Source organism: Magnolia sinica, chromosome 7 (assembly GCF_029962835.1).
Source record: "Magnolia sinica isolate HGM2019 chromosome 7, MsV1, whole genome shotgun sequence".
NCBI lineage: Eukaryota > Viridiplantae > Streptophyta > Magnoliopsida > Magnoliales > Magnoliaceae > Magnolia > Magnolia sinica.
In genome coordinates this window covers 43177227-43204972 of record NC_080579.1, presented here as the reverse complement: position 1 = coordinate 43204972, position 27746 = coordinate 43177227, and the positions used below count along the sequence as shown (strand labels likewise).

Below are 27746 nucleotides of genomic sequence, written 5' to 3'. Positions count from 1 at the left end.
TTTCCAACAAAATATCCAACAAGTGCACTCTCCCATTGCTTTTTCGCTAACAAAGCTTAAGCATTAAAGAATTTAGCCAGTAGGGGAGCTTCCGAGTTAGGCGGAACAAACTATAAGGCCAGGGAAGATACAACCTTTTTCTTAAACAGATTGGCCCATGCTCCAGATTGCCCGAGGCCCATTCCATTTCCTGGACCCGAAGAGAGTTCGGAAGCTGGGTCTGACAGATTCGAAAACAAGCCTAAAGGAGGTTCAAATGAAGAGTCTGAAATAAAAACAGAGATCCTAGACTCCTAGCAGAAGACGGCCCAGAATGAGATTGGGGCTGGATAATAGCGGTGGGCCATTCTTGGACAATCGACCCAGAAATTGAGCTTCACACAGTTGTAGACTGTTGCTGGAAAGCCGGCCTAGAAGGTGGTTTACGTGGGTTGGAACCTGACTTGTTACCAGATCTTGCTGCCTGTTGAGTGTGGAAACCAGGCCCACCTTGCTGATGTCCCTGATTGGCTGGCCCGAATCCAGAATGTGCAGATTCTCTAGGCTCATGTTCTGGCTCAGCAGGAGCAAGAGATCTGATTGTAGGCATGGTCTGAACCAATGTGGGCTGGACAACAAACAGATGGGCTGCAGAGAAGGTAGGTCCACTGCCTGGGATAGAAGAAGCAGATGTATTGGCAATAGCAACCCCATATTGTTGTAGGCTACGGCCCATAACATCAGGCCTTTTTGTTAGAGCTTCACTTGACCCAATATGAACAGAAAACCCAGCAGAAAGATCTGTCAGCCCAGCTAAAGGAAGCCTAACAGGCAGCTAAACCGACTCAGCAGGAAGCCCAACTACAATCCCAGTCAGCCCAACAATATGTCTCAGCCCAAATGAAATAACAAGAGGGAAGTTTAGATCATCCCTCCCCCCAATGGTTGAAAAAACAACTGTATGAGGGGACAGATTACCTGACAGAGTCGGGGATCCCAGAGGTGATCGGATGAGAGAGATTTCCCCTGAGCGCACAGCTGATAGAGAGGGAAAGTCAATGGAGTCAGAGATGCAAGGAATAGGGGGAGCTTGAGTTGCATTCTTCGGGCCTGACAATAGAGATCTAGAGGCTCGTCTGTTACCAGTTGCACCAGAAGGATTCCGGCACTGTCATCATGTTGGTTTGATCTGGTCGACATCGCTGTAGAAGGGGGGTGGCACATCCTTTGTGATGAGGACATCAGAACCTTCAAAGCTTATCAAAGATGAAGGCGGCCGACGAATACATTTTTATGGCTCGATGATGGTTCATGGCACAACCAAGGATGATTTTGAAGACCTGGTTAATGGCACAACCAAGGATGATTTTTGTGCCATGATGGTTCATGGCACAACCAAGGATGATTTTGAAGACCTGGTTAATGGCACAACAAAGGATGATTTTGAAGACCCCGTTAATGGCACAACCAAGGATGATTTTGAAGACGTTACACGTGTCCTTGGATTAATTGAAGGCCCCACATTAGAGGACACACGTGTAGGATGAGTTAGAAGACTGATCTGTTATGCAGGATTTTTTTATTTTTTTATAGAAAGTTTTGTTTTGTACGTTTTTATTTATTTTTATTTTTTTAAATTTAAATTTCTTTTGTTATAGGGGTAGTTTAGTCATTTTCTTTTAAATCCAATTTTTGTAAATAGAGTGCTTTCTACTCGAAACCTAATACTGTTTTTTTAATGAAAGCTTGGTGCTTCCTTCTCATTTCTCTTTGTGGTAAGTTTTTCTCTTCCCCTAATCTCCTCTTCTTCCGAATTCTATTTCTAGCCCTCCAACCTTCCTTTTCTCTTTCTATGCCGTGTGTGTGTGTGTGTATTATTGCTATTGACCCTAAAAATCTGAGAATTGATCCCAACCCTCTTAGATTTTCTAGCCGTCCCTATTCTAGAAATCCTTTGATTTCTTGGACTAGAGAAGCTGCATTAATTGTTGGATTGAAACCATTCAAGACTAGAGAAACTGCATTGATTGTTGGATTGAAACCATGTAAGATAGGGAGGTCCCATCCCTCGTTGGATCCAATCCACGCATGATTTGAATACGGTACCGCAGGATTGTTATGATGGTCTGCAATCATTGCATGTTTCCTTTGTTATTATCTTTACTGTGATGTGGAATGTGAATATTTCAATTGATTTGCTTAGTTAATTTCGCTGGATAATTTATGTGCTCACACATGCATTCTAGTTTAGACCATCCTGCATCACCCTATTAAAGTCAGCGGTGACAAACCACCATTATTTCCCGTAGTGGATGCTTCAACAGAGCTGGTTCAGGAAGAGAAGCTACCATTTATTCAGGTTTTGGAAGTAGAGGCAGAGACCATCCAAGAGTGTAATAGTTCCCTTGCTGCTCGCATCGGATTGAAAGATGTATCACACAGCAGGAGATGGATTTTCTGTGTGATGATGGCCTCAACAATGATCGAGATTTCCACATCTCTATCTACCTTGAGAAATTTGTCAATGTCAATGGTGAAACCATCTTCAGCAAGGATAGATTCGTGTTGTTCTTCCTTACGAATCACAACTTTGGTAGCTAGTATAATTGATTTTGGGATGAAAGAAACATCATTCCCATTTCAAATAGCCGAGACTACAGATCGGACCTTTTCTTCATGTTTGGTGAGTGCTTGGATCATTGCATAGAATGCCTCTTTACCATTACAACATCCGGGTAGAAACAAAATCAAGATCTCAAGGGGGAGTAGAGGAAAAAAGAGAGTAGAGGAAACATTCTTGCGATATATATATATATATATATATCAATGGAGGAAACATTTTATTGCAACAAGCTAAAATTAACCAAAAATTACAAACCAAACAATAACGTGACATTAAGTTCAGACCGGCATCACCAAACGGAAAGGACCCCCAATCCTAGCTTTTGAAATGACCTTCGAAGCTTCCTTGGAAGTGTTCCGAAAACAACGATTATTTCCTTCCTCCTATAACTCCCATAGACCCGCTAGTAATGCCATCTTGAAATATCCTCACCCTTCTTCTGCCAACGCCCCCTTCAGTCCATGAGCACATGAAACTTTTCATGGAACTTGGGCTTACCCAATTCACCCCAAAATTGCCTAAAAGATCATCCGACACCTTCCTAGCATAACAGCAATGAATGAATAGATGGTCGACCGTTCTCCTCATTGTGCAAACAAAGGGAATACATATTAACAATAGTAATTCCTTTCTTCTGCAAATCGTTGATAGTGAGCACCTTAATTCCATCCAACCAAGCAAAAGCGCCAACCTTAGGAGCCCTGCAATGCTAGCAAAAAGATGTGTGCGCACAAATTGTATTTGAAGAAAAGTTCTAGCATGATATAAAGGATTGAACTGAGAAAATTCTTGTTTTGTGAATGAGCCATGTCATTGCATTCTTCATGGATAAAGACGGGCTAATCCTGAAAGTCGATTCCACAAGGAAAGAAGCTTCTCTTCCTCTTGCAAATCCCTTCAACAGTGCAGAATCCACACCACCCATCCCTGAAGACGAGCAACATCGGATGATAGTAATTTCTCCATCCACAACAATACTTGCCAATCGTTGGTAGTCCTCTCTTAGACTTCGATTCCCCACCAATACGTTCTCCCAAATTCTAATTCTAATTTCATCACCGAGAGCAAAACCGACAACTTCCTTAAATCACCCTATGATATTCTCTATATCATTCCATAACCTTGTTGCTTTATACAAGCATGAATCTTCAGTCCACTTTCTCCTCTTATTCGATCCATACTTCTTAACAATCACTTCCTTGCAAAGGCTGTCCTCCTCTAACCCAAACCTTATTCCCCACCAGTACATTCTCCCAAATTCTAATTCTAATTGCATCACTGAGAGAAAAACCGACAACTTCCTTGATTCACCCTATGATATTCTCTATATCATTCCATAACCTCTTCGCTTTGTATAAGCATGAATCTTTAGTTCACTTTCTCCTCTTATTCGTTCCATACTTAACAATAATTTCCTTCGAAAGATTGTCCTCCTCCGACCTGAACCTTGATAACCACTTGCCAATAAGCGCTTCATTCATTGATAGGCAAAATTTTTATGCTCATTCCCCCTTCTGAGAAAGATTTGCCAACATCCTCCAGTGCATCAAATGAGGCTTATTCTTCTCCTCTGCACCTTGCCACGAGAAATCCCTTTTTAAACAATCCAATCTTCTCAAGACGGACTTGCAGCATTTAAACATGGATAGGAAGTAAATTGGTAAGTTCAATGGATCCGCTTTAATGAGGGTTGACCTTCCCCCAAACGACAAATGACAACGCTTCTCTCAACTGCCTTCTCCCAAAGATGCAAAGTAGGCTTTCCAATACACAACGGCAAACCCAGATAAGTTGAAGGGAAAGATCCCTCCTTTCTCCCTAACACCTTCGTCAATTCCGACGTTTCCTTAGAAATACCTATGCCCAACATTTCACACTTGTTCACATTCACCTTTAGGCCCAAAACCATTCGGAAAAAAAAGAAGTTATCTTCCTCAAATTGTCTACTTGGACACTATCCGCCTTGCAAAAATAAGTGTCATCCGCATACTGTAAGTGAGATATCCGAAAGTCTCCCTGATCAACTTTAAAGCCTGGAGTGATGTTCCTTGAAATTGCCATATTCATCATCATGCCGAAGCCTTCCATAACTGCCACGAATAGGAATGGCAAAAAGTGGATCCCCCTACCTTAACCCCTTGGATGATCTAAATAAACCTCTAGGTGATCCGTTGACCAAAATTGAAAATTTAGACTGGGTACATGCTTTAATCCAATGCCTCCATCTTTTACTATAGCGTAATCTATCTAGCTTAGACCGTAATGTGTCGTTGTTGTTGGAAATGTGGGGAAACATTGGGAAATTGATCGAAATTTTCAATGAAACTAGAGTGATTGTTAAAAAAAACATCAATACACTTATAAATCAAAACATTATAAAAAACAAGTGCATATAATAGGTTTTCTTTGTATGGGGTCCTAATCTATGTGCTGTCTAATTGAATTGATGCAAGTATATTCAAAGTCTATTCATATAGTTTATAAATGTAAGAAAACGTATGGAAACACAAGCAATACATTCAAAAGAAAAAGAAGAATCATTAGATCAGGTTATGTACATGTTTGATTTTATGTCTGAGTTGCGAGAAATTGGAAAATTTTGATGTTTTTCAATTTTTTGCAACTCAACCCATCTCCTCCAAATCTCGAAATCGAAGCTCTAAATCCATGATTGTTCATGCAAAACGTGAAAAATCATGGATTTGTAACAATTTGACACTGATTTAACATGATTTAGAAAAAAAAGGATAAAAAATGCTCACCGGATTGAACATGTGGGATATATCCCACTACTTGTGTGTTTCATATCGCATAGGTGGGATACAAGATATATTTTGGGATATATCGGCTGATATTGTCAATACTTAAAACACTATCCTAAGGTATCTTGAAACCTTGTAGCTAGAATTTTTGCTACTATTTTATATTGCACACCTATTAAATTTTTGGATCCTAAGGGCGACCTATGAATCAAATATTCACATGGGAGAATTTGAGTTTTGGTGTTTTTATTCCAGCAAAATCGTCTTGAATCCAAAAATCCATACAAAGGCAACAATGATGTTGAATGAAGGTTTTAGGTGCCCTTCCCCCATTTGTGTCTACTTGGTGGGAAATGAAATTTTCGCTATTTGGAAAATAGGACTAAATAAATACAAGGAAATCTAGTGAGCTTAGTGCCAGAAACTGTCTTCAAAGAGGTCCTCTGGCTCTAATGGAGGTGTGCTCCACACACAGTTCTGACTTTTTATATGGTGGATGTCCACCCCACCCACCCACTCACCCACCCACCAACAGTTTCCTTATGTTGGGACCGCCAGAGTTTTGGATCAGCTTTCACCCTATTGTGATGGGTATTAGTTGCTTCTTCATTGACTTCTTTTAATGTTCTTTGTGTTAGTTGCTTCATGTCTTTTGTTCTGTCATAACTTCCTTCTGCTGGCAAATTATTTGATTATGTAGATATAACAATATGATTTGCATTTGCATGCCCAATTGGGCATCTGTTGTCAAATTATCCTTTTTCATGATGTTAGTATAAAGCTCCTTATTCTTGATGTGCAATTTGCTTCTAATTTTTCTTCGTTTATTAATTTACAGGATACTGCCCATGAGGAGATAAAGAAAGAACTTCAGGGAAGGCCAACTACAAAATTAGTCGAGGATCTACGGAAAAAAGTCAAAATTTTGCAGGTGCTTCTATTCCACCTTTATTGTTTGATGATTCTTGAAATAGTGTGCCCTCTGCACCCCATGCTTCACTGTTGTAAATGTTTATAGAAGCTCTAGATGTGACTAGAAGTGTTATTCTCCTCCATATTCGACTCCAAATTCTTATAATTGATGTAACATCTCTAAGAGTAAGTGACACCCTCCTTCGAATTCGACTTGGATCTGTTCATCGAATCTTCCTTGAATTATATGATCCCTAGGACCGAGTGACACCCTCGAACTCTTCTTCGAAGTAACATAGCATCTCTAAGACTGAGTGAGAAGCAATTTTATCTATCTCTTCATGTTTACAAATCTGGCTAATAAGGTAAACATCCCACTTCCCAAATTTACTTTGAACTAACTGCAAATCCAAGGTTGGGGTGTAGACATCATTTTCTATTTCTAAGTTGTCTAGCATCTTAGAGAGTTCATTTGCTGAGACCCATTTCTACACCTGAGAGAATCCCCTATTTCTGAATTCCATCTGCAGCCTTATGGGTCCTATTTTCTCCAACTTCCTTTAATGGGTTGACAAAAAATCCTTGACCATTGTTTACACGATTAAGTTAACTTTCTAACAAACCTAAAATCAGTCTGTTATGATCTCTGAGCATTGGGATATGATTGAATTACCAAAAGGTGCACTTGAACGGCTTTGACTAAGATGTCATAAAGAATGCCTGAGATTCTTCCTCCATATCTCTGAAACCATTTTTTAATGAACAGTAGTTGATTTTATTATTATTAAAAGAGAAAAGAGGCGCAAAAACAAAGGAGCAGGGTAAATTACTGGCATCATACAAAGACCAAAAACATGCATGACATTCTTAAATTTAATTCAGTCACCGCTTGCTCAGGAAAAGGAAGCCCTTCTTTTTCAAGAACTGGAGAGCAGATCTTAAGATGTTAGAGCTAGTAGTTGAAATGCTTGCATACAACTCAAGCTCATCATCAACTGTGCTGGATAACTTCCAATGGCCATGGCCTGATACAATCCATTTAATCAAATTTTGGAATCACCTTCGACAACTAATGGCCTGAGATTATGCTGGACCGCAAACCCAAGACCTTGGCACATGGAAGCAGCCTCATCGTGGTTTGAATCCTCTCCTAGCAGGCCCAAGTATTCCAAGATCCTTCAAATCGCTAGAGAAAGCACCAGTGATCTCTTCTGAGCCTGGGTTGCTGAGGGAGCAAGAGATTGAATGAACTAGAGAGGGGAAGAAGCTGTGTTGAAATGATAGGAGCTCTATACCCTCCCTGAGAAACCTCATTCCGATTCGACTGGAGAAGAGACCCAGAATACCCTTGGGTTGTTTACAGTGCCAGCCCCATTTGACCAATGCCAAAAGATTTTGTGGCTAACTGAAACAGAATCCTACTTGTTGCCCATGAATACTCTCGTCTCTCTAACCAGAGACTCCATATTACTACCTTGGCAGAAAGAGACCGAAGACAATTCTCGACCGGATCCTGTCTATAACTTTCCTGTCTAACAAAAAGCTTTCCCACTGTCGCTGGGATAATCCACTGAACACCAAATCTTTGGAAGATCTCAGACCATCTGGTATGAGCAAAGCACTGCAGAAAGTGATGAGGCGTGCTTTCCTCAGCAACAGTACACATAACAAACCTATTAGCCATTTTGTGTTCCCCCTGCTTTGCAGATTTTTGACAGTAAGCACCTATCCAGGGGAGCAATCCAAGCAAAAGCATTTACCTGTCGAGGGGCATGAATCGGCCACAGTTCTGAAGCCCAGTCACAAGAGGCAGTGGAAGAGCCGATAGATCTTCTTGAAAGTGATTGGGCCGAGAATTCTGTCTGCTTCTAGTTCCCAAACATGATGATCTCCTATATCTTGTTGCAGGAAGGTCTCTTTGAGTTGATTATGGAGACGAAGAACCAAGTCTAGTTCGCCATCCTTAAGGTTACGTAGGAACCTTGGGAACCAAATCACCTTACCGCCACCCTTGAAAAACGAGTATCCAAGGATAAAACATATTATGGAGCCTAGACAACCGTTAATGGAACATTTGAGCACTGCGTATCTTCCCAAAAAATGAACTTTATCCCTGTGTGCTGCTTTGAATCTGGGAACTTACACAAAGATCCAACACACATTATAGACTTCTCTCCAAATTACAGTAAGCAAACTTCACATCCCACCTGTTAGCTGCCCTCCCGTACATTGTGGCCAGGATATTTGCCAACATCGCTGTTTCACCACTACTGATATGCCACTACCATTTTACCAAGAGAGCTGAGTTTACTGCCTTAATTGGTTGGATCTGCCAGTCCCCCTTCTCTTATCAGCTTGCAGACTGTGTTCCATGCCATAAGATGAAACTTACAACCGTCTTCCGAATGATTCCATTGAAACTCCTTTGGAAAGAGTCCGAGTCAAGCCACTACCTCACATCGATAAAGAGATAGGAAGTGGATCGGAATATTGGCAATCATCGCTTTAATTGCAGTAATTCTGCCTTTCCAATAGGCTAACTTGCTTTTGCAATGCTCTATAACCAGATCCCATACTTCTACTGGTAGTCTACCAATTCCTCTGGAATGCCCAGGGATATTATTGGAAGCTTGGCTGTTTTGTAACCCACAGACTCAGCAAGCCTTCTCACCTTCACAGGCTTCCAGATTGATTCCTGATATACTGCACTTTGTTATATTTATCCTTATACAAGATATTACTGCACAGCATCTAAGGATATCTCTAAATCCTTGAGTAGAATTCCTTGAGTACCTGGAAAGAATGGTATCATCAGCCTGAAAGTGTCATCATCATGGAAGGGCCTAACCAAAACCATTTTATTTTGGCTCCTCTCTCAAATCATTTTGGATTTCATTTTTTAATAAAATCCGCCATCCTTGTTGACGTATTGAATATGCATGATCTCTCAAATCATTTCTGAGGGTTGCCCCCCTCAGAAATGGGAAGGTCCAAAACAGGCTGTCCCATCAATACCAGGTGTGTGATCAAGTGAATCAGATATGGTTCTAAATATTGGAAAAATCAAGGTAATTCTAGTTCAGTCTTGAATGAGCCTAGTCAGTTTCATCTTGACTTAGGTCTTTTTGCCTATTTTTGGTAGCTTAGGCTTTGAATCGTCTGAGATAAACTGAGATGAAGTCAACGGGTAGAATTTTGCTCTTTGATTGCTGACCATTGGTTCTACACTTTCCTAACCCTGCAATGTAAGATATTGACGGCATCCGGTCAGTCGCTAGGATCTGTGTAGATTTTGGGTAATTCCATTCATGGCAGGGACTAAGAGATGAGTGGTCTAGATAATGTATATGTATGCCATATAACTTAGAAATTTGCATTTAACACAATATACTTACTACAAAAAAAATGGAGGAAACTAGATAAATAAATAAATGATGAAATATAAAAAACTGATTATGGATTTTTTTTTTTTTTTTTTGGGGAAGAGTAACAATAATTTTATCAAGCGCCGTGATGGCGCAAAAGCTACATTCGAAGGAAAAAAAGAAAAAGAAAAATAACAATCATTCAATGATTAGAAACAAGAAGGCCATTTCTCTACAGGGAAATGGGCTTTAGAGAATACCTCTGCTGCCTTGGAAGACTCATTGCAAAACATCTCCCATTTCTTTCCCCCTAAATGGTCCATAGGGAGGCTAGCAAAACCAGTCTCCAAATAGCTTTTTTCCTTTCTCCCTAGCCCCACTCTATGCCAAAACAGGAACAACTCTCTAATCGATTCTAGAATTTCCTAGTGCATGTCGAAGAGTTTGAAGAAACAACTCCACACCTGTCTAGCAAACGGACAATGAAGAGGTGATCTACCGTCTTGGTGTCTGCCATGCACATCACACGCATATTGGGCAGCACCATTGATATCCTTTGGAAGTTGTCTATGGTGAGGACTCTCCCTCTACCGGCCAGCCAACCTAAAGTAGTGACTTCTGGGGAGCCCTGTAATGCCACATGTTGGTCATGAACACTCGAGAGCTGCCCCTATCCTTGGATAAAATGAGCTCAAAGAAGGATTGAACTGAAAAGTGTCTGGTCTTATCCTTTAACCAAACCATTTTATCCCTGTCTTCTCTCACTAGCATACAAAGGTGGAAGCAGTCAAGAAGCCTCATGAACTCCACTTCCTTGGCTAGCATGTTCCTTCAAAATGGCAGAGTCCAAACCATGATGTTTTTGGTATAAAAATAGCATTTGGACTCCATTATATTCCTTTCCGTAGACATGTGGACAACTCTAGGAAATGCTTATTGAATAGAGGATTCTCCTATTCACACTTCTTCTCAAAATTAGCCGACCCCTGTGTTAAACACTGCCTTTAGCCTAGAGATACTCTTTCATATCCTTGAAGCTCCATATAGAGGAGAATCCTTTACTCCCCATACCCCTTCTTAGCACCCATACTTTTCTACAATGACCTTATGCCACAAAGATTCTTCCTCTATCCCAAATCACCAAAGCCATTTTTCTAGGAGAGCCATATTCATCTTTTCCAAATCCCTTAAACCAGCCCCTCCTTCCTCATATGGTCTACACACCTCATCCCACCCCAAGAGGGAATCTTTTTCTATAATCTGATCTCTGACTATGCAAATATAAAAGAGGAAAACAATTATATGACATCTCTAGCTTCGGATGCCAGTATTGGTTGACAACCTTATGTACCACTATACAGCATACACATCAAGTAAAAAGCCAAGTGATAGTATTTAAGGAACTTTTTGTTTATTTAAGGACTTTTGTAATCCTTAGGTCACTGATGCCCACCACTGCTCGACCTCTCCCTGAAGAAGGAAAATGATGAGAGGAACTCATTGCTCAGATGTGTTGCATTGTAGTGAAGATCTTCTCTATCTCAGATTCTCCACTGCCACTAGGTCTGGGTCGCCCTGGAAATGTAGGGGATCCATTTGCTTGAAATCCCTCAGTAAGGAACATGCGCTATCCTGCTCTGACGAGGTAGGCACATCGGTTGATCTTCTCTCTTAACGCTCTACTATGGAGGTCATGATGTGCATCATCTGCTAGAATTGATCAACAGTCATAACTGGAGCTGTGGCTGACTGGGATGTACCTGCACGAGACGGCGGCCTATCGGCAGATCTCTTAGGTGCCATGTCCTACTGAAAATGACAGGAACCACCTAGCATTGGGTCACTCTTGAATGCATACACCAAGGAGCTATATCCATAAGTTTTTAGGCTATTAGCAGGGCATCCTCTTTTAGGATAAGTTGTAACGGGAGCCTAGGGTGAGTTTCTACATTTTCGAGATCAGGGTCCTAACCTTTTTAAGTTTGCAACAATCACGTAGTGAAATGTAGTTACTTTTAAGGCAATTAGTAGATATATGATGTCATTTGCATGTATTTCCAAGTTTTGCTCTCATACCAACTTCTACAACGCCCTAAACTTGATGAATGGGCTCATAGAATTTTCGGCTCCAAATCCAGCGATGACAGTATATGTAGTACTCCAATTTCAGCTCTTAGTTCCCATATGCAAGGTTTCGATCCTGGGATCCCACACGAAGAATATTCAAGGTGATTTTATTTTATTTTATTTTATTTATTTATTATTATTATTATTATTTTTGTAATGGAGCATAACCACAAGTGTACCAAAACCGAAAACATAATCGCATATCCACTATATAATCTGTTCGAGTACAATGCTGGAAAGGGAAATACATGATGTAACAAAAGTTCAAAAAGTTCAAAAAATCAGCCACATGTCCGGGCTCAACGCTGCTGATACATCCTAACATAATCTGTAGTGTAAATGAATGTGCATAAACCTCCTACGAAGGTCAATAGAGAGAGAGAGAGAGAGAGAGAGAGAGAGAGAGAGAGAGAGAGTGTGTGTGTGTGTGTGTGTGTACGTGCGCAATGCATATTACAAGTATATAAATATCAGAGTAAATGGAAATGATAGAGGGCTAAGCTGCCAAGTCCATGAATGCTATCAGTTGTACCAAGGCTATGCAATGTAAGGGCCTACATGGCCGATTGTCAGATGCTAGAGATGCAACACAACATGCCGATCCTCAACTAATCCACATATTAGAATGGTTTACAATTGGAACATTACCGGGGTTTAGTACACTCCTGACACTGGCTACCGCCGATTGCGTGCGTGACTAAGTGAGTGGAAGAGACCTCACTATCTGCCCCGTCAGTGGTATGCCAAAACCTACCTGACTCGTTGATAACAAACCCATTTCACGAGCTGGTTAGACTTAACCTAGCATATAACCCTCTGCACTCGGGCGGTTAAGTTCACACCCTCTTGCAACCAACCTCGACGTTGTTAGAGACACGGCCTACCGGTATCCAGGCCTTGTGTGCTCATGAATCTACTCAGTCTAGACATTTGAGCATTTTACTGGTACCACAGGGTTTAAGGACTTTCACCCACGGACGCTTGTGATGCCCTGTAGCCTCAATAGTTTTCGGTGTCCATAAACTTATCCGCTAGCCACAACAAGGTTGCGGGACTACTTCCCTGGTGTCACTAGGGAGTAGATGCAACATGACGTATATAATGAACAATGCATGAATCGCACTATCTAAGTCATGCATCAAACATGCGTGTACTGCATGATCATGCGAGGCGACCCTATCTCGTACGGCTCCCTCAAGTATCTCAAGCCAAAAGGCACATGCTATGATTAATCATTACCCATGAGAGGCATATAGATGATGCATATGAGGCTATGAGCATATGGATGGACATGGTATCCATTACACTAAGCATACTATCAGTGTCGACCTGTTAGGCTAAGTACACTAGCATGTTATCGAACATATCATGTGACAATCGGCCTTAAATGGCCAAAAATATAGAGAGTGGGACTCAAATGTTGGGCCCCACTAGCAATGTAAAGGTCTTAGAGCTAGGCCCACTTGAGACTTAGATCGGCCCCTCATTTGGCCCGTATATTAAGAATGATCTAGTAGACAGATGTACTTCACAAATAAAATATATACATCAAGGCGACGAGTCGAGGCGGGCCCCAATGAACACCCTAGAGTGGGGTGCACATGTTGGACAACATGGGTAGGTCCCATTGTCCAACGTGGGGTCCACCTGGGCCAAGGATCTGCCTTGCTTTGGGTCCATGCTCTAAAATGGGCTGTTAGATACATGGACAACATGAATATATAATACATACTTCAAGGTGGGCTCCATAGTGGCCCACCGGCTAATGGTGTGGATAATGCACATACAACATGTTGGCCCCTACTAGGGACAGCCTGGATGTACTAATAAACATTGTGGGGTCCACAGCGGGCCCTACAAACAAGTGGGATGGCAAATAAACAAAACAATAGGCCCTTGTAAATTTCTAATGGTAGGCACTCAATCACCACTAATTCATAGGTATGGTCCACCCAAAACTTGGCCCCATGCCCCTGTCAAGGTGGATGGATGACATAGAGACAACAAGTATGATGTTTTATTTAAACCAACCTGATTTAAATGATTTTAAACTCGCAAGTATACGAATCAGATATAAATATGGTACGTATTACGAGATCGTTCCCACGAGGACTGGTTGTCACAATTCAAAATTAAAGACTCTTCTTAACTAATCCAACAAATATTTGCGATAGTAATTGAGTAAACTAAATAAAAATCAATGGAAAAAATAACCAAGAATAATGAGGAAAGTTCAATCAAGGAGAAAACTAGGACTTTCGAATCCACCCCTAATTATCATAAACCTTGTTTTACCTGTTGATTCACCCTAATTCAGATTGATATCAAAATAAATAGAGCGCACTCTATGTCCTTGGTCGGGCACACAGAATGTATAATTCCTTAAAGCATATGGATCACATCTTTCCATCCATGGTCAGGCATGGAGAGATGTAGATTCCTGTTTCTTCCTCTATAGGAACCTGTTCATGGTCAGACACAAGCGCCTAGAATAATATTCCAAACAATATCAATAACTAGATTTTGGTTAAACTCATAGCATGGAGAAGTACGGAAATTCCAGTCAAGTACACCAGAGAAAGAAACAAATCAATTAAATCAACATGAAATCAACACATAACAAGGGTTATTCAAATTAGGGGCTTCATCTCAGCCCTAGCTAGAAGATTAGCAATCCATGAATTCAAATAAAAGAAAGAAAAATAAGTCCTTCATTCTTTGCATTTTTTCCGTAAAATCAACGTCTCCTGTGACGTTTTTAGCCGTTCTACATGATGGACGGATCAGATCTTCCATCTGATCGAAGATGGTGGGCCACAACCGCCCGGAAGTCGGCTTTTCGCGGACGTGCGTAAGCCTTCGCACGTCCGGCGCTGTGATGCTCGGTGGGCCCCACATAAGCGTTTTCGGAGAAATCCACCCCGTCCATTGGATGCACGACGAAATTTCGGTCAGATATGGATGGTTTTGAACATCCATTGACGCGACCCATAGAAGAAAATACAATAAAATCAATTTTGAACGTCACAGGACAGTCCACTTGTGGCCCCTGTATCTCACACGTGTGCACGTATGGGCACAAACTGTAAACATGGTTTTGTAGCTCATGAACCCTTCTACACGATGAATGGCTTGGATCAGACTAACGTGCTATCGGTGGGGCCCACAGCAGTCCGTAAAAACGGATTTTCCGTCCGTTACGTGGCGCTAGAAACGGAAATTTCTATTTTTGAAAGAAAGTCGAGTCAGCGCTGCTGACCGACGCAAGCTCGTTCGGTGCACGGGCAGTGCACATGTGCACCATGCACATGTCACACAAGGTGGGGTCCACTGTGATGCTTTCGAGAAATCCAATCCGTCCATCCTATTGCTCATCTTATTTAAACCGTCTAAGTCAACTTTGAAGTATATCCAGATTGTAGGTGGGCCTAAAATTGGAGATTAATGGGCTGATGTGTCCGTTGGCCCACTTCTCGAGATATCCAATGGTTGAAATTTAATATATACGGTTTATTTATGGTCTCCAGGCTATGCATGAAGTTTCGAGTCAATCGGATGGCGGGAACCATGTGATCTTGCATTCTGGACCATTTTCGGGCCTTTTTAACGTGAACGGCTTGATTTCCTCGAGTCCCTGGCATGTGAATTCTTCAGTCTTAGTTCTCTGAAGTGCGTCCCTTGCTCTGGTGACTTTGGAACATCAAAACCACGCTTGTAGTACTCTTTTTCCATCAACGCTCCTGATTTCATCCTGCAACAAAAATATAATTAAAATACTCCGTTAAACATTATCATGTACGTAAAATTAGGTAATAATTGGGGTCTGATATGTAATATTCGACCCTCATCACAACCCCCAACTAGCATTTTGCTAGTCCCGAGCAAAACATGCGAAAAAATAATTTCAGAAATACTTGACAATTCCTGTGAACCCGAGTGACTTGTGAACAGATCATCGAGGCGTGAGAATTCTAAGATTCATGAACGGTGCACAGAATTTTTTCCTTTCTGGAATCAAGCTCACGATAAACTTCATAATCAATTTCAAAATATTAATCCATTAATTAGAATATTCTAAACATTGAGTTCCATGAGTGTATAGTGTAATCTCGGCTTACTATCATTAAGAGATCCAATTGTCAATTTCATGATATCATTAGTAATTAACAACGGAATGCATGACAACTGAAACCAACACTTGCCTGATAGGTTAACTTTTCATTCTATCAGCCTTTGATTTTTTTATGAACAGTAACGCCAAGGAAGGGAATTAAATCCTCACCTATAGGGAGCAAACCTATGGTAAAGATTGTATACCTAACCCTTTTCTCATGTCAACCATGGGGAATCGAATCTTCATCTATAGGGAGCAAACCTATGATGAAGATTATATGACTTACGCTTTTTCTCAATTCTTAGTTATAGACCGATGCTAAAAATTTCAGGTTGGTTCCTTTTATGCTTAGTGATTACCAAGTTAATCATTCAATGTTGAAACGGAACCTTAATGTGCAACCGAGATGTGATATGTTAGATCATGACTCAATCAATGTTTAAAAGTTCTAATTATGGGTTAACAATTCAAACTTAACTGTGAAATCTAACGGATGGCTGAATCCAAGAGTTATAAATTACTGACATTCTGTACCTTGCAATGTTAAAATCACCCTTATCCTTCACAATCACTTCAAATGCACAAGAAATTCCAGAAAAATTTAAAAATTTTCACAATTTGTGCTCAAGACCAAGAAAATACTGATGAGGTAACCTAATCGCCCACCCCCAACCTAAAATCTATATTGTCCTCAATGTAAAAGAAATAAGCATGCAATGCATATGGGACAACGAAAATAAAAGAGGAGTGATGGACAAATAGTACATGTATGAAAGAATCTAGAGGCTTTCCAAAAAAAAAAAATCCATGTAAGAGCGAGTCAGCATAAGAGAGAAATCAATAAAAGCAAAATGATAAAAACGTAAAAAGAAAATCCTATCTATACCACTTTCGCAGGTGCTCTCGATTGCATTTAGCGTATGCAACAAGCCTTTAAACTTCTAGGTTACCCCTAGTGGACGAGTTGTAGTCTCGTGAGGGTTTGCAGTAATGTTACCCACAAACATTGAACTAACTAACTAGGAAAATGAAATGAAATGAAAAGATGGGTTGCCTCCCAGGAGCGCTAAGTTTAACGTCTTCAGTCAGACAAGAATGGACCATGAACTAATCAATCTTGATAACCTGGGTCCGCAAAATAAATTTCCTCAACATCTTGATTAACCAATCCTAGACTTTTTGGGAACAACTTGAACCGTGCTATTTGAAATGGGGTAGACAGCCAACAATTTAAGCACCTCCGCTCGAATGATTTCTTTCACGTCCAACAACCTAAGCACCTCCGTTGGAATGATACCAACGTCTAACAATCTAAGCACCTTCGCTCGAACATCTTTTTTTATGTTAGGGTTAAGCCCCCTTTGCATTTCACGCGATGTTTCTGCATATTCTTCAAGATCAGTACGATGCATATACAAAGTGGGGCTTACTCCCTTCATGTCCTCTATCGTCCACCCAATAGCTGCCTTATATTCTCTAAGCACTTTAAGTAACTTGTTCTTCTGTTCTTTCTCAAGGTTAGACATTCTGATGACAGGTAGGGTCTCAGACGGACCTAAAAATGCATACTTGAGGTTTTCAGGCAATTGTTTAAGGTCAAGTTCAGGTGGTTTCTCAATAGATGGGACCGGTTTAGACTCAAAGGGTGGAAGAGGTTCCACTTTCGCTTTCCATTTGATAGTCTCCATTATAGGAGTAGAATCGAGCAATGCATTGACTTCTTGGATGGAATTCTCTATGTCAAAATCCATGCCAAAATGTGCTAAGCAAGTCTCAAGTGCGTCTTCGGAAGATTGAAGGAAAGATTCATGCACTAGACTCTCAATCATGTCCACTTCACATATATCCTCCGAGTCTGCTGGTTGTTGTGCAGCATTGAAAACGTTGAGCTTGATCTTCATGTTACCAAAGGACAACTTCATAACTCCATTCCTGCAATTTATGATAGCATTGGATGTGGCCAAGAATGGACGTCCTAAGATAACCGGGATTTGACTTGTAGGATTCTGGACAGGTTGAGTATCTAGAACGATGAAATCCACTGGAAAATAAAACTTGTCAACCTAGATTAGCACATCTTCAATAATACCACGGGACACCTTGATAGATCTATCAGCTAGTTGTAATGTTATTTTAGTTGGTTTCAGCTCACCAAGTCCTAGCTGCTCATAGACCGAATATGGTAACAAATTAACACTGGCCCCTAAATCAAGCAACGCTTTCTGAACCTTATGCTCTCCTATGACACAAGAAATGGTAGGAGCTCCTGGATCCCTAAATTTAGGAGTGTTGTTTTGAATCATGGAGCTGAGTTGCTCTGCAAGGAAAACCTTCTTATGAACATTCATCTTACGCTTTTGAGTGCATAAATCTTTAAGAAACTTAGCGTAAGCAGGGACTTGCTTGATAGCATCAAGCAACGGAATGTTGATTTGGACTTGCTTAAACATGTCCAATATCTCATTAAAGTTGTTTCCTTTCTTAACCGGTGCCAGACATTGAGGAAAAGGTGCTTTAGGCACATAAGATGACACATGAGTGGTTCCTGGAGAGTCAGAGTGTTGTTGGACTTTGGATGCACTAGTATGTCTCTCCGCTTCATTTTGATCTTCTGATTTGGAATTTGATTCTTCCCTAGGCATCTCTACTTTGTTCTCGATCTGTTTACTGGACCTAAGGGTAATGATTGATTTGGCTTGCTCATGATATTGTTCTTGGTTTGAATTAGAGCCAATCTCATACTGTCCTTTTGGATTTACCCTAGGTTGACTAGGAAACTTGCCCTTCTCTCTCTCACTCAATGTGGCAGCAAGTTGACCCAACTGTACTTCCAGCTTGGCAATGGATTGCGCATTTGCATGTAAACTCTGCTGGTTAGCTAGTAAAGTATGTTGGGTGTCTTTTTGAAATTGAAGTGAACTCTGCATAAAAAGATTGAGTGTATCTTCAAGAGATGGTTTCCTAGGTTGTGGAGGCACTTGTTGATACTGTGGGAACTGCTGAGGTTGTTGACTGCCAACTTGGGAGTAAGGTTGCATAGGAGGATTTCCAGATGGTCCTCCTTGTTGTGGTCCTTTTGCCCAAGAAAAATTTGGATGCCTAGCCCACCCTGGATTGTATGTGTTTGAGTAAGGATTATTCTCAGTTCTCTGAAAGGTGTTCATAGCATGTACTTGTTCAGAGAGAAATTCTGGAAATGCTGAACTAGATGGACAAGACTGCGTAGGATGGGCGAGACTAGAACATATGGCACATGACTCGACTTGAGTTGTTTGTGGAGGTCCATTGTTTAACATTAAAGCATCCACCTTCTTTGTCAGGCTATCAATTTTGGCATAAAGATTTGGCGTGACTCCTACCTCATATATACCACCTTTCTTCTGTGGTTGGGGACTCCTTTCACCTCTATTTGAGTAGTCCCATTGCTGGGAATTTTCACACAAGGTTTCAAAGAAATTCCACGCTTCGACATCACTTTTGGTCATGAATGACCCTCCACTGGTGGCGTCAACCATGCGACGGTTTTGGGGTGTCAGACCGTCATAGAAGTATTGAACCTGTTGCCACTTTTCAAAACCATGGTGTGGACATTTAAGAAGTAAATCTTTCCATCTTTCCCAACATTCATGAAAGTGCTCACCCTCTTTTTGTGTGAAATTTGTAATTTCTCTACAGAGAGTATTAGTTTTGTGAACCGGGAAGAACTTGTTTAAGAACTTCTTAGACAGTTGGTCCCATGTAGTGATAGACCCAACTCCTAGAGAATTCAACCATGCTTTCGCCTTATCCTTCAAAGAGAAAGGAAAAAGGCGCAAACGGATTGAATCGTCTGAAAAGTTTTGGAACTTAAAGGTGGAGCAAATGTCTAAGAATTCTTTTACATGATGATATGGATCCTCCTTATCTGAACCATAAAAGGATGGCAACAGTTGTATGACCCCAGGTTTAAGTTCAAAGTGTGCTGCCGTGGTGGCAGGCAACACTATACATGACGGCACATTGAATTGGACAGGAGCTGAATAATCTCTAAGAGCTTTAGTTCCATTCTCTTCCGCCATTTCAAATAGGATGTTTCTAAATCTTCTACGAAAGGTTCTTTCTATTTCAGGATCAAAAGGTGCTAGCTCTATGTTCAGAGATCTACGTCCTAGCATAAACTATGTTATTGCAATATAAGAAAGAAAACTAAACTAAGATGCAACCTATGATGAATAAAACTTAAAAATAAAAGTTATGAATTCCTAAAAAAAAAGAGAAAGCTATGTAAACGAGAATTGGAAGGAAGAACCCGGAAAAGGAGATGATGAATGTCTGAAGATTTGAGAGCTCCTCCTTTTTAAGACAATCTTATTTAGCAGCTTCCTTCCTCAATTCCTGTAGACATAACAGAAATAAATTGAATTTCCTAAAATAATGCTAGAAAAAATCCTAAGCAACGGTTAATTTCTAAAAAAGAAAGTTTCCAATCTTAGAAATAAAAAGCTAAGTTAGTTTCTAAGAAGGGAAAAAATTTCTAAAACTAGAAAATAGAAAGTTACTTGAAAGAAGAATCAAAATCTAAAATTAGAAAATAGGAAATTTCTATAAAAAAATAGCCTAGAAATAGAAAATTTCTAAAATAATAATAATAATAATAATAAAACCCTAATTCTAAAAATAGAAATTAGAAAAAAATAGAAAATTTGGAAAGAGATTACCAAATTAGTAGTTTATGTCAGGTCCCTACAAAACAGGAAATAGGTTAGTTTCTAAAAATAAAAATTTAACCTAAAGTTAGTAAAAAAAACCTAAGACTATGAATTATGATAAGAGAGAATCTTAAATCTAATTGGACCGAAACAGTCCCCGGCAACGGCGCCAAAAACTTGATGTTTTATTTAAACCAACCTGATTTAAATGATTTTAAACTCTCAAGTATACGAATCAGATGTAAATATGGTACGTATTATGAGATCGTTCCCACGAGGACTGGTTGTCACAATTCAAAATTAAAGACTCTTCTTAAACTAATCCAACAAATATTTGCGATAGTAATTGAGTAAACTAAATAAAAATCAATGGAAAAAATAACCAAGAATAATGAGGAAAGTTCAATCAAGGAGAAGACTAGGACTTTCGAATCCACCCCTAATTATCATAAACCTTGTTTTACCTGTTGATTCACCCTAATCCAGATTGATATCAAAATAAATAGAGCGCACTCTATGTCCTTGGTCGGGCACACAGAATGTATAATTCCTTAAAGCATATGGATCACATCTTTCCATCCATGGTCAGGCATGGAGAGATGTAGATTCCTGTTTCTTCCTCTATAGGAACCTGTTCATGGTCAGACACAAGCGCCTAGAATAATATTCCAAACAATATCAATAACTAGATTTTGGTTAAACTCATAGCATGGAGAAGTACGGAAATTCCAGTCAAGTACACCAGAGAAAGAAACAAATCAATTAAATCAACATGAAATCAACACATAACAAGGGTTATTCAAATTAGGGGCTTCATCTCAGCCCTAGCTAGAAGATTAGCAATCCATGAATTCAAATAAAAAGAAAGAAAAATAAAATTGATATAAGGAAAACATCTCTTTCTCTCTTCTCTTTTCTTCTCTTTTCTTCTCTTTCTCCTCTCTGGATCTGTTCCCTGGCTCTCCTCTCTCTTCTCTACGTTTTGCATCCCTTTTTGTAGCTGCTGGAGTGGCTGGAATGGAGAAAATCAGGTTTGGAAAGCTGTCGTATGCGCAACGAAAGCCCTTTTCGTAGCAAACTTCTGTACCTGCATAAGTCCCTCATTCTTTGCATTTTTTCCGTAAAATCAACGTCTCCTGGGACGTTTTTAGCCGTTCTACATGATGGACGGATCAGATCTTCCATCTGATCAAAGATGGTGGACCACAACCGCCCGGAAGTCGGCTTTTCGCGGACGTGCGTAAGCCTTCGCACGTTCGGCGCTGTGATGCTCGGTGGGCCCCACATAAGCGTTTTCGGGGAAATCCACCCCGTCCATTGGATGCACGACGAAATTTCGGTCAGATATGGATGGTTTTGAACATCCATTGACGCGACCCATAGAAGAAAATACAATAAAATCAATTTTGAACGTCACAGGACAGTCCACTTGTGGCCCCTGTATCTCACACGTGTGCACGTATGGGCACAAACTGTAAACATGGTTTTGTAGCTCATGAACCCTTCTACACGATGAATGGCTTGGATCAGACTAACGTGCTATCGGTGGGGCCCACAGCAGTCCGTAAAAACGGATTTTCCGTCCGTTACGCGGCGCTGGAAACGGAAATTTCCGTTTTTGAAAGAAAGTCGAGTCAGCGCTGCTGACCGACGCAAGCTCGTTCGGTGCACGGGCAGTGCACATGTGCACCATGCACATGTCACACAAGGTGGGGTCCACTGTGATGCTTTCGAGAAATCCAATCCGTCCATCCTATTGCTCATCTTATTTAAACCGTCTAAGTCAACTTTGAAATATATCCAGATTGTAGGTGGGCCTAAAATTGGAGATTAATGGGCTGATGTGTCCGTTGGCCCACTTCTCGAGATATCCAATGGTTGAAATTTAATATATACGGTTTATTTATGGTCTCCAGGCTATGCATGAAGTTTCGAGTCAATCGGATGGCGGGAACCATGTGATCTTGCATTCTGGACCATTTTCGGGCCTTTTTAACGTGAACGGCTTGATTTCCTCGAGTCCCTGGCATGTGAATTCTTCAGTCTTAGTTCTCTGGAGTGCGTCCCTTGCTCTGGTGACTTTGGAACATCAAATCCACGCTTGTAGTACTCTTTTTCCATCAACGCTCCTGATTTTATCCTGCAACAAAAATATAATTAAAATACTCCATTAAACATTATCATGTACGTAAAATTAGGTAATAATTGGGGTCTGATATGTAATATTCGACCCTCATCAAAGTACATCAAGGTAGGACCCCACGACGGGCCCCACACACTGATGGGATAAGAAATAAACATTACAGTAGGCCCAAGGAAAGTTTCAATGGTGGGCAGCAATACCCATCGTTTCCTTTGGTGCGGGCCACTAGAGGGTCAGATCAACCTCGTTTTTGGGTTCATGACCTCAAATGACGTGGCAAATCGGATGGTCGATGTGGATTAAACAGATACACCACAGTGGGTCCCACTGCTAGATGGGCAGCATGGACAAACATATACATCACGTTGGGTCCTTGTGGCCCAAACCATTTTTGGATCAAGCTTTTATTGTGTATTCCCTACAACCAGGTCACACGTGGCCAAGGAACAAGTCACATGTGACCTGTGCCATTATTAGATGACCAATAAACATCTTGGTGAGACCTATGAATGTTTCAGTGATGGACATCATTGTCCCAACTATTTTCTAAGGTGTGGATCACTTGAGATCTGGATCTTCCTCATTTTTGGGCACCAACTCTAAAATTATCTGGCAAAAGGGATGGATGGTGTGGATCAAACACCTACATCAGGGTGGTTTGCATGAGGTGGGCCCCTGTTGGGCAGCGTGCGCTTGCACACTGTCTGAAGGGAGGCCCCCCAAAAATTTTAGATCAGGCTGGTATATGTGGTTTCTCTCCATCCAGGTCATGTCTGAACTCACACGTGTCCTGGGGAGCAGGTTTGATGGCAAATACATAACATGAGGGCCTTAGAAAGGTTTTAACAGTGGCCATCATTGTCCGCACCGTTTTTTTTTTTTTTTTGGCGGTGTGGCCCACCTGAGATCTAGATCTGGCTGAGTTTTGGGACCAAGTCCTAAAAAGGCCTAGCAAAATAGATAGACTGCGTGGATTGAACACATACATTATGGTGGGTCCCACGAGTGGGGGCCCCACTCACGTCTAGACCAGGCAGCGACCCTGGATGTTGGATTGTTCCAGTGTTCCTGACACTATGCATAACCAGCGTCTAGACGTGTATGTGTGTGTGTGTAGGGAAAAGGTTTTATACGGTCGAGCTCATGGAAACTCCCCATGAGGTCGAGCTGTGTGGGCCCCACCGTGATGTATGTCGAACATCTACCCCATCAGTCAGATGCACCATTCCATAGTTGGCCTAGGGCTTAAAAATCAAGTCAATCCGTGACTTATGTGGGCCACACCACATACAAAAGTTAAGAGGGGTTACCCTCCATTAAAACATTCATAATCATTTTTTGGACCCACCGAGATGTGTTTCACAAATCCAGCCCATCCATTATGTGTGTCCCACTTGGATGAGGGGTTAAACCAAGTTTTAGATGCATCTAAATTTCAGGTGGGACCGTGATGTATGTCGAACATCTTACCCCATCAGTCAGATTCACCATTCCATAGTTGGCCTAGGGCTTAAAAATCAAGTCAATCCGTGACTTATGTGGGCCACACCACATACAAAAGTTAAGAGGGGTTACCCTCCATTAAAACATTCATAATCATTTTTTGGGCCCACCGAGATGTGTTTCACAAATCCAGCCCATCCATTATGTGTGTCCCACTTGGATGAGGGGTTAAACCAAGTTTTAGATGCATCTAAATTTCAGGTGGGCCCCACCAAGTGCATTTATATGTTTTAGGCATGTCTTCACATGATTTTAGATGGTATGGCCCACCAGAGTTCCATGTACGGCTGATTTTTGGGATATCCCATAATTTAAAGGGTACCCATCAAATGCACGGTGTTGATGTTCGACATATATCATGGTGGGGCCCACACAGCTCGACCTCATGGGGAGTTCCCATGAGCTCGACCGTATAGAACCTTTTCCAATATATATATATATATATATATATATATATATATAGATAGATAGATAGTGTTTCTCTGTATTTTTTTCCAAGAGTTGGGGTCCACATGAGGGATCCACTCTGTCCATCAGGTTGGCCAACTCATGGCAAGTCCAATGAGCTTTAGATTAAACCGATCTATACATTTTCCCTACAGGCTACATCCAAATCCATGTGATCTATATCATCGTGTTGGATGGAAATAAATATCACGATGGGCCACACAAGGTGGTCCAGGTTGTGACCACATGTGGGGCACATTGTCTCACAGGGTGGGCCACGTGTGGCCCCCACAACAGTCCATAAATGTATACAAAAGAAAGGAAAGAAAAAAAGAAGGGAAAAGGGAGAGGACATCCAGCCATTGGAGGCCCCTCCGCCACTATGGGGCCCTCCATACAAATCCAACCACATAAACAAGGTGGGTCCCACCCTTGTGGGCCCACAAAAATGAAAGAATATAAGAAAATGGAGGAAACGCCGCCCTCTGCACTCATAGTGAAGACGGTCGGTCCAATCGGGTCGGATCGACGATCGGACAGTTCAGATGGCCTCCACTTCTCCCCTAACTCCTCTAATTCTCAAACTCCCTATTAAACTTTCTCCTAAGCTCTATAATCTCTTAATCTCCCTCTTTCTCTCGCAAATCTCTCACTCGTTCTCTTTTCCTCATCAATCTTTCTCTCTTATCTCTTTCCTAATGTTTCTTTATTATTTTCTTTCTTTCCCTAGTCTCTCCTTTCTTTTCTTTTCTTTCTCTCTCATTTCTTGCAAATGTGGGAGTAAAATGAGGGTTTGGGTGCTTGGGGGGAATTTGTAGAGAAAATTGGATGTAGGGGGTATTGGAAAGGGAAAGGGGTAGAAAGGGTAGAAAAATAGGGAACGGATGATGGTTTTTAGCTAGGGGTAGGGTAGGTGTTGACTTTAGGGGCTCTCTTGCATGGGGAATGGGAGAAAGGTTGGGGTAGTCTGGGGATTTGTACAGGGTAGGGGGTACTTTATTAGGGGTAATAGAGTAATTAGGGTGATGGTTGATGGATTGATGGAGAAAAAGGTGAAGGGTGTAAGTGGGTGATTGATTGACAAGTCTTCCTCATGATTTGCACAAGTGGGGCCTGCACCACGTGTGCCTTGTGCAACCCGCATCAGAATGTGGTAATGATTGTAACTTTCAAACCAGGTATTGTAATGGGGTGTGTCGCGCGGTGTTGGAATTGCAGCGCCTGCATAGTCGTCACGGTATAGGTCCCGGGTTGTTGCAGTACAAAAACAGGGCACTCGATTAGTGCTTACCAATCCGGTCCGTTCCGGGTATGCCGGCACCGGAAAGGAAGTGTACGGAAGGTTAATCAGGATACGGGCCTCACAATATCTATAAACAAGAAAAGCTAACTTGTGATGTACAATACAATTAACAATTGTCATCATCATGGACGATTTGAAAAGACCTTAAAATCAATGTAAATTAGGGCTGGCTATGGGCCAGGCCTTAGCCAGGCGAAGTCAATATTTTGAATTGACCCAGTTTAGTAGGTCTGGTCCAACTACTTCAAAATGCAGTCCTGAATCAATTCTCGGCCCGCTCATTAACAGCCTAATGTAAATAGTGGAGAGGAGAAGATTGTAAACTCAAAAGCTTAAATCATACTTAGATAGAGTTGAAACATAAGAAGTAATAAACTAGGTATGTCTATTGTTCATAACAGCCAACTCTGTAAAATGCTACTAATAATAATCATCAGCTTTGACAATTTGAGAAGATTCTAAATTACAATAACTGTTACTTTTGGGGGCCAATGATAATGTTTTTGTAATCCATGCGTTTATTTTTATCTCTTGGAAATAATAGTAACCAGTAGAGTAACAACAGTAAACATCAATGTACCTCTTTTTTATTTTTATTTTTTAAATTATGAAGAGAAAACTATTAAAATATAACCGAAGAAATTATTGAAGGAAGCTCTAATTTTTCTGGCCAAATTTGTTGCTAATTCATTCTTTTTACAAAACTTGCTTCCTCTAACATAAGCATTTAATGATACTGTCTGTGACGTTATTCCATAGTTCTTTAATCCAGCTTAATGACTAATAGTATAACATGCCATTGCACATGTCCTATGATATTGGGTGCGATCATCAATGCTTTGTAAGAAAAGCCCTCTTTTTTTCTTTTTGCATCCTTTAACTTTCGAAGGAATGCTTTTGACACTTTTTGGTATGTTCCTTTTAAAATCTTTATGAGTTATTTTATCTTCTTGTTTTTTTAAACTAGTTTTGTCATTTGAACCCTGAAAGTGCGACTGCTTATGCTTTATCGGTTGAGGATATTAAGATTGTGGTTGGGTTTGTAAAATGTGAGTTACGAGTTTCTGCCGTCCAAATGCTCAATGACTCTATGCGCATCAACCTCTTGTATGACTACTTTCAAGATTCTCTATTGCACAGTCTGTATTCATATATGATTTTTGTGCTTATATCCATAGGCAGTGGGTTATAATTCGATTGAGGCTGAAGACTGGGAACTAGCTACGAGTGGAGAAGAAATGAGCAAGCTTGAGTCCCTGCTTCTGGACAAGAACCGGAAAATGGAACATGAGCTCACTCAGTTGAAGGTATGTTTCAGGCAGTAGTACTTGAAATTTCATTGACACCTGTTCTCCCGAATTTAATGCTCTGTTGTTCACAACATAAGTGTCTTCCGCAGAGTTAGATTTACAATTTTTCAAGTACTTCAAACATTATGTCATCATTTCCTTTTTTGGGAACATTTTGTTATTTGGTTTCAAAGTGCCTGTGAAGCTTTACTTCTTTGACTGAGCATTCGTCCTAAATGTCAATTTTTCTATTTCCATGTTAAGGTCAAATTTTCTGAGAAAACAAGTTTGTTGGAAGCAGCTAAAGCAAAAGAAGCAGAGCTAATTGCAAAACTGAATGAACAACAAAGATTAATTACAAAGCTCGAAGATGACATACTGAAGGTTCGTATCTATGAATTCTTGTGAACCCAATGGCTTGAAAAATGCTTGTGAAGTGACCATTATTTCATTAGCTCTAGTCTTGGGTTATGTTTAATTATTGACACTAA

The 27746-nt window shown here is 40.7% G+C and overlaps 1 protein-coding gene and 1 non-coding gene across 4 annotated transcripts in view; both read left to right on the top strand.

Annotated features, from left to right (window-relative positions):
* Positions 1 to 27746, top strand: part of LOC131251309 (protein CASP) — a 136735-nt gene that overhangs the window by 76718 nt on the left and 32271 nt on the right. For all 3 annotated transcript variants that reach the window (XM_058251957.1, XM_058251955.1, XM_058251956.1), the window contains exons 10-12: positions 6203 to 6295; positions 27145 to 27273; positions 27520 to 27639. In XM_058251957.1, coding sequence (XP_058107940.1) covers positions 6203 to 6295; positions 27145 to 27273; positions 27520 to 27639 — 342 coding nt within the window. The remainder of the gene's footprint in view (positions 1 to 6202; positions 6296 to 27144; positions 27274 to 27519; positions 27640 to 27746) is intronic.
* On the top strand, positions 19456 to 19562 carry LOC131252479 (small nucleolar RNA R71). The gene has a single exon (XR_009174498.1). It is a non-coding gene; the product is annotated as a small nucleolar RNA R71 (small nucleolar RNA).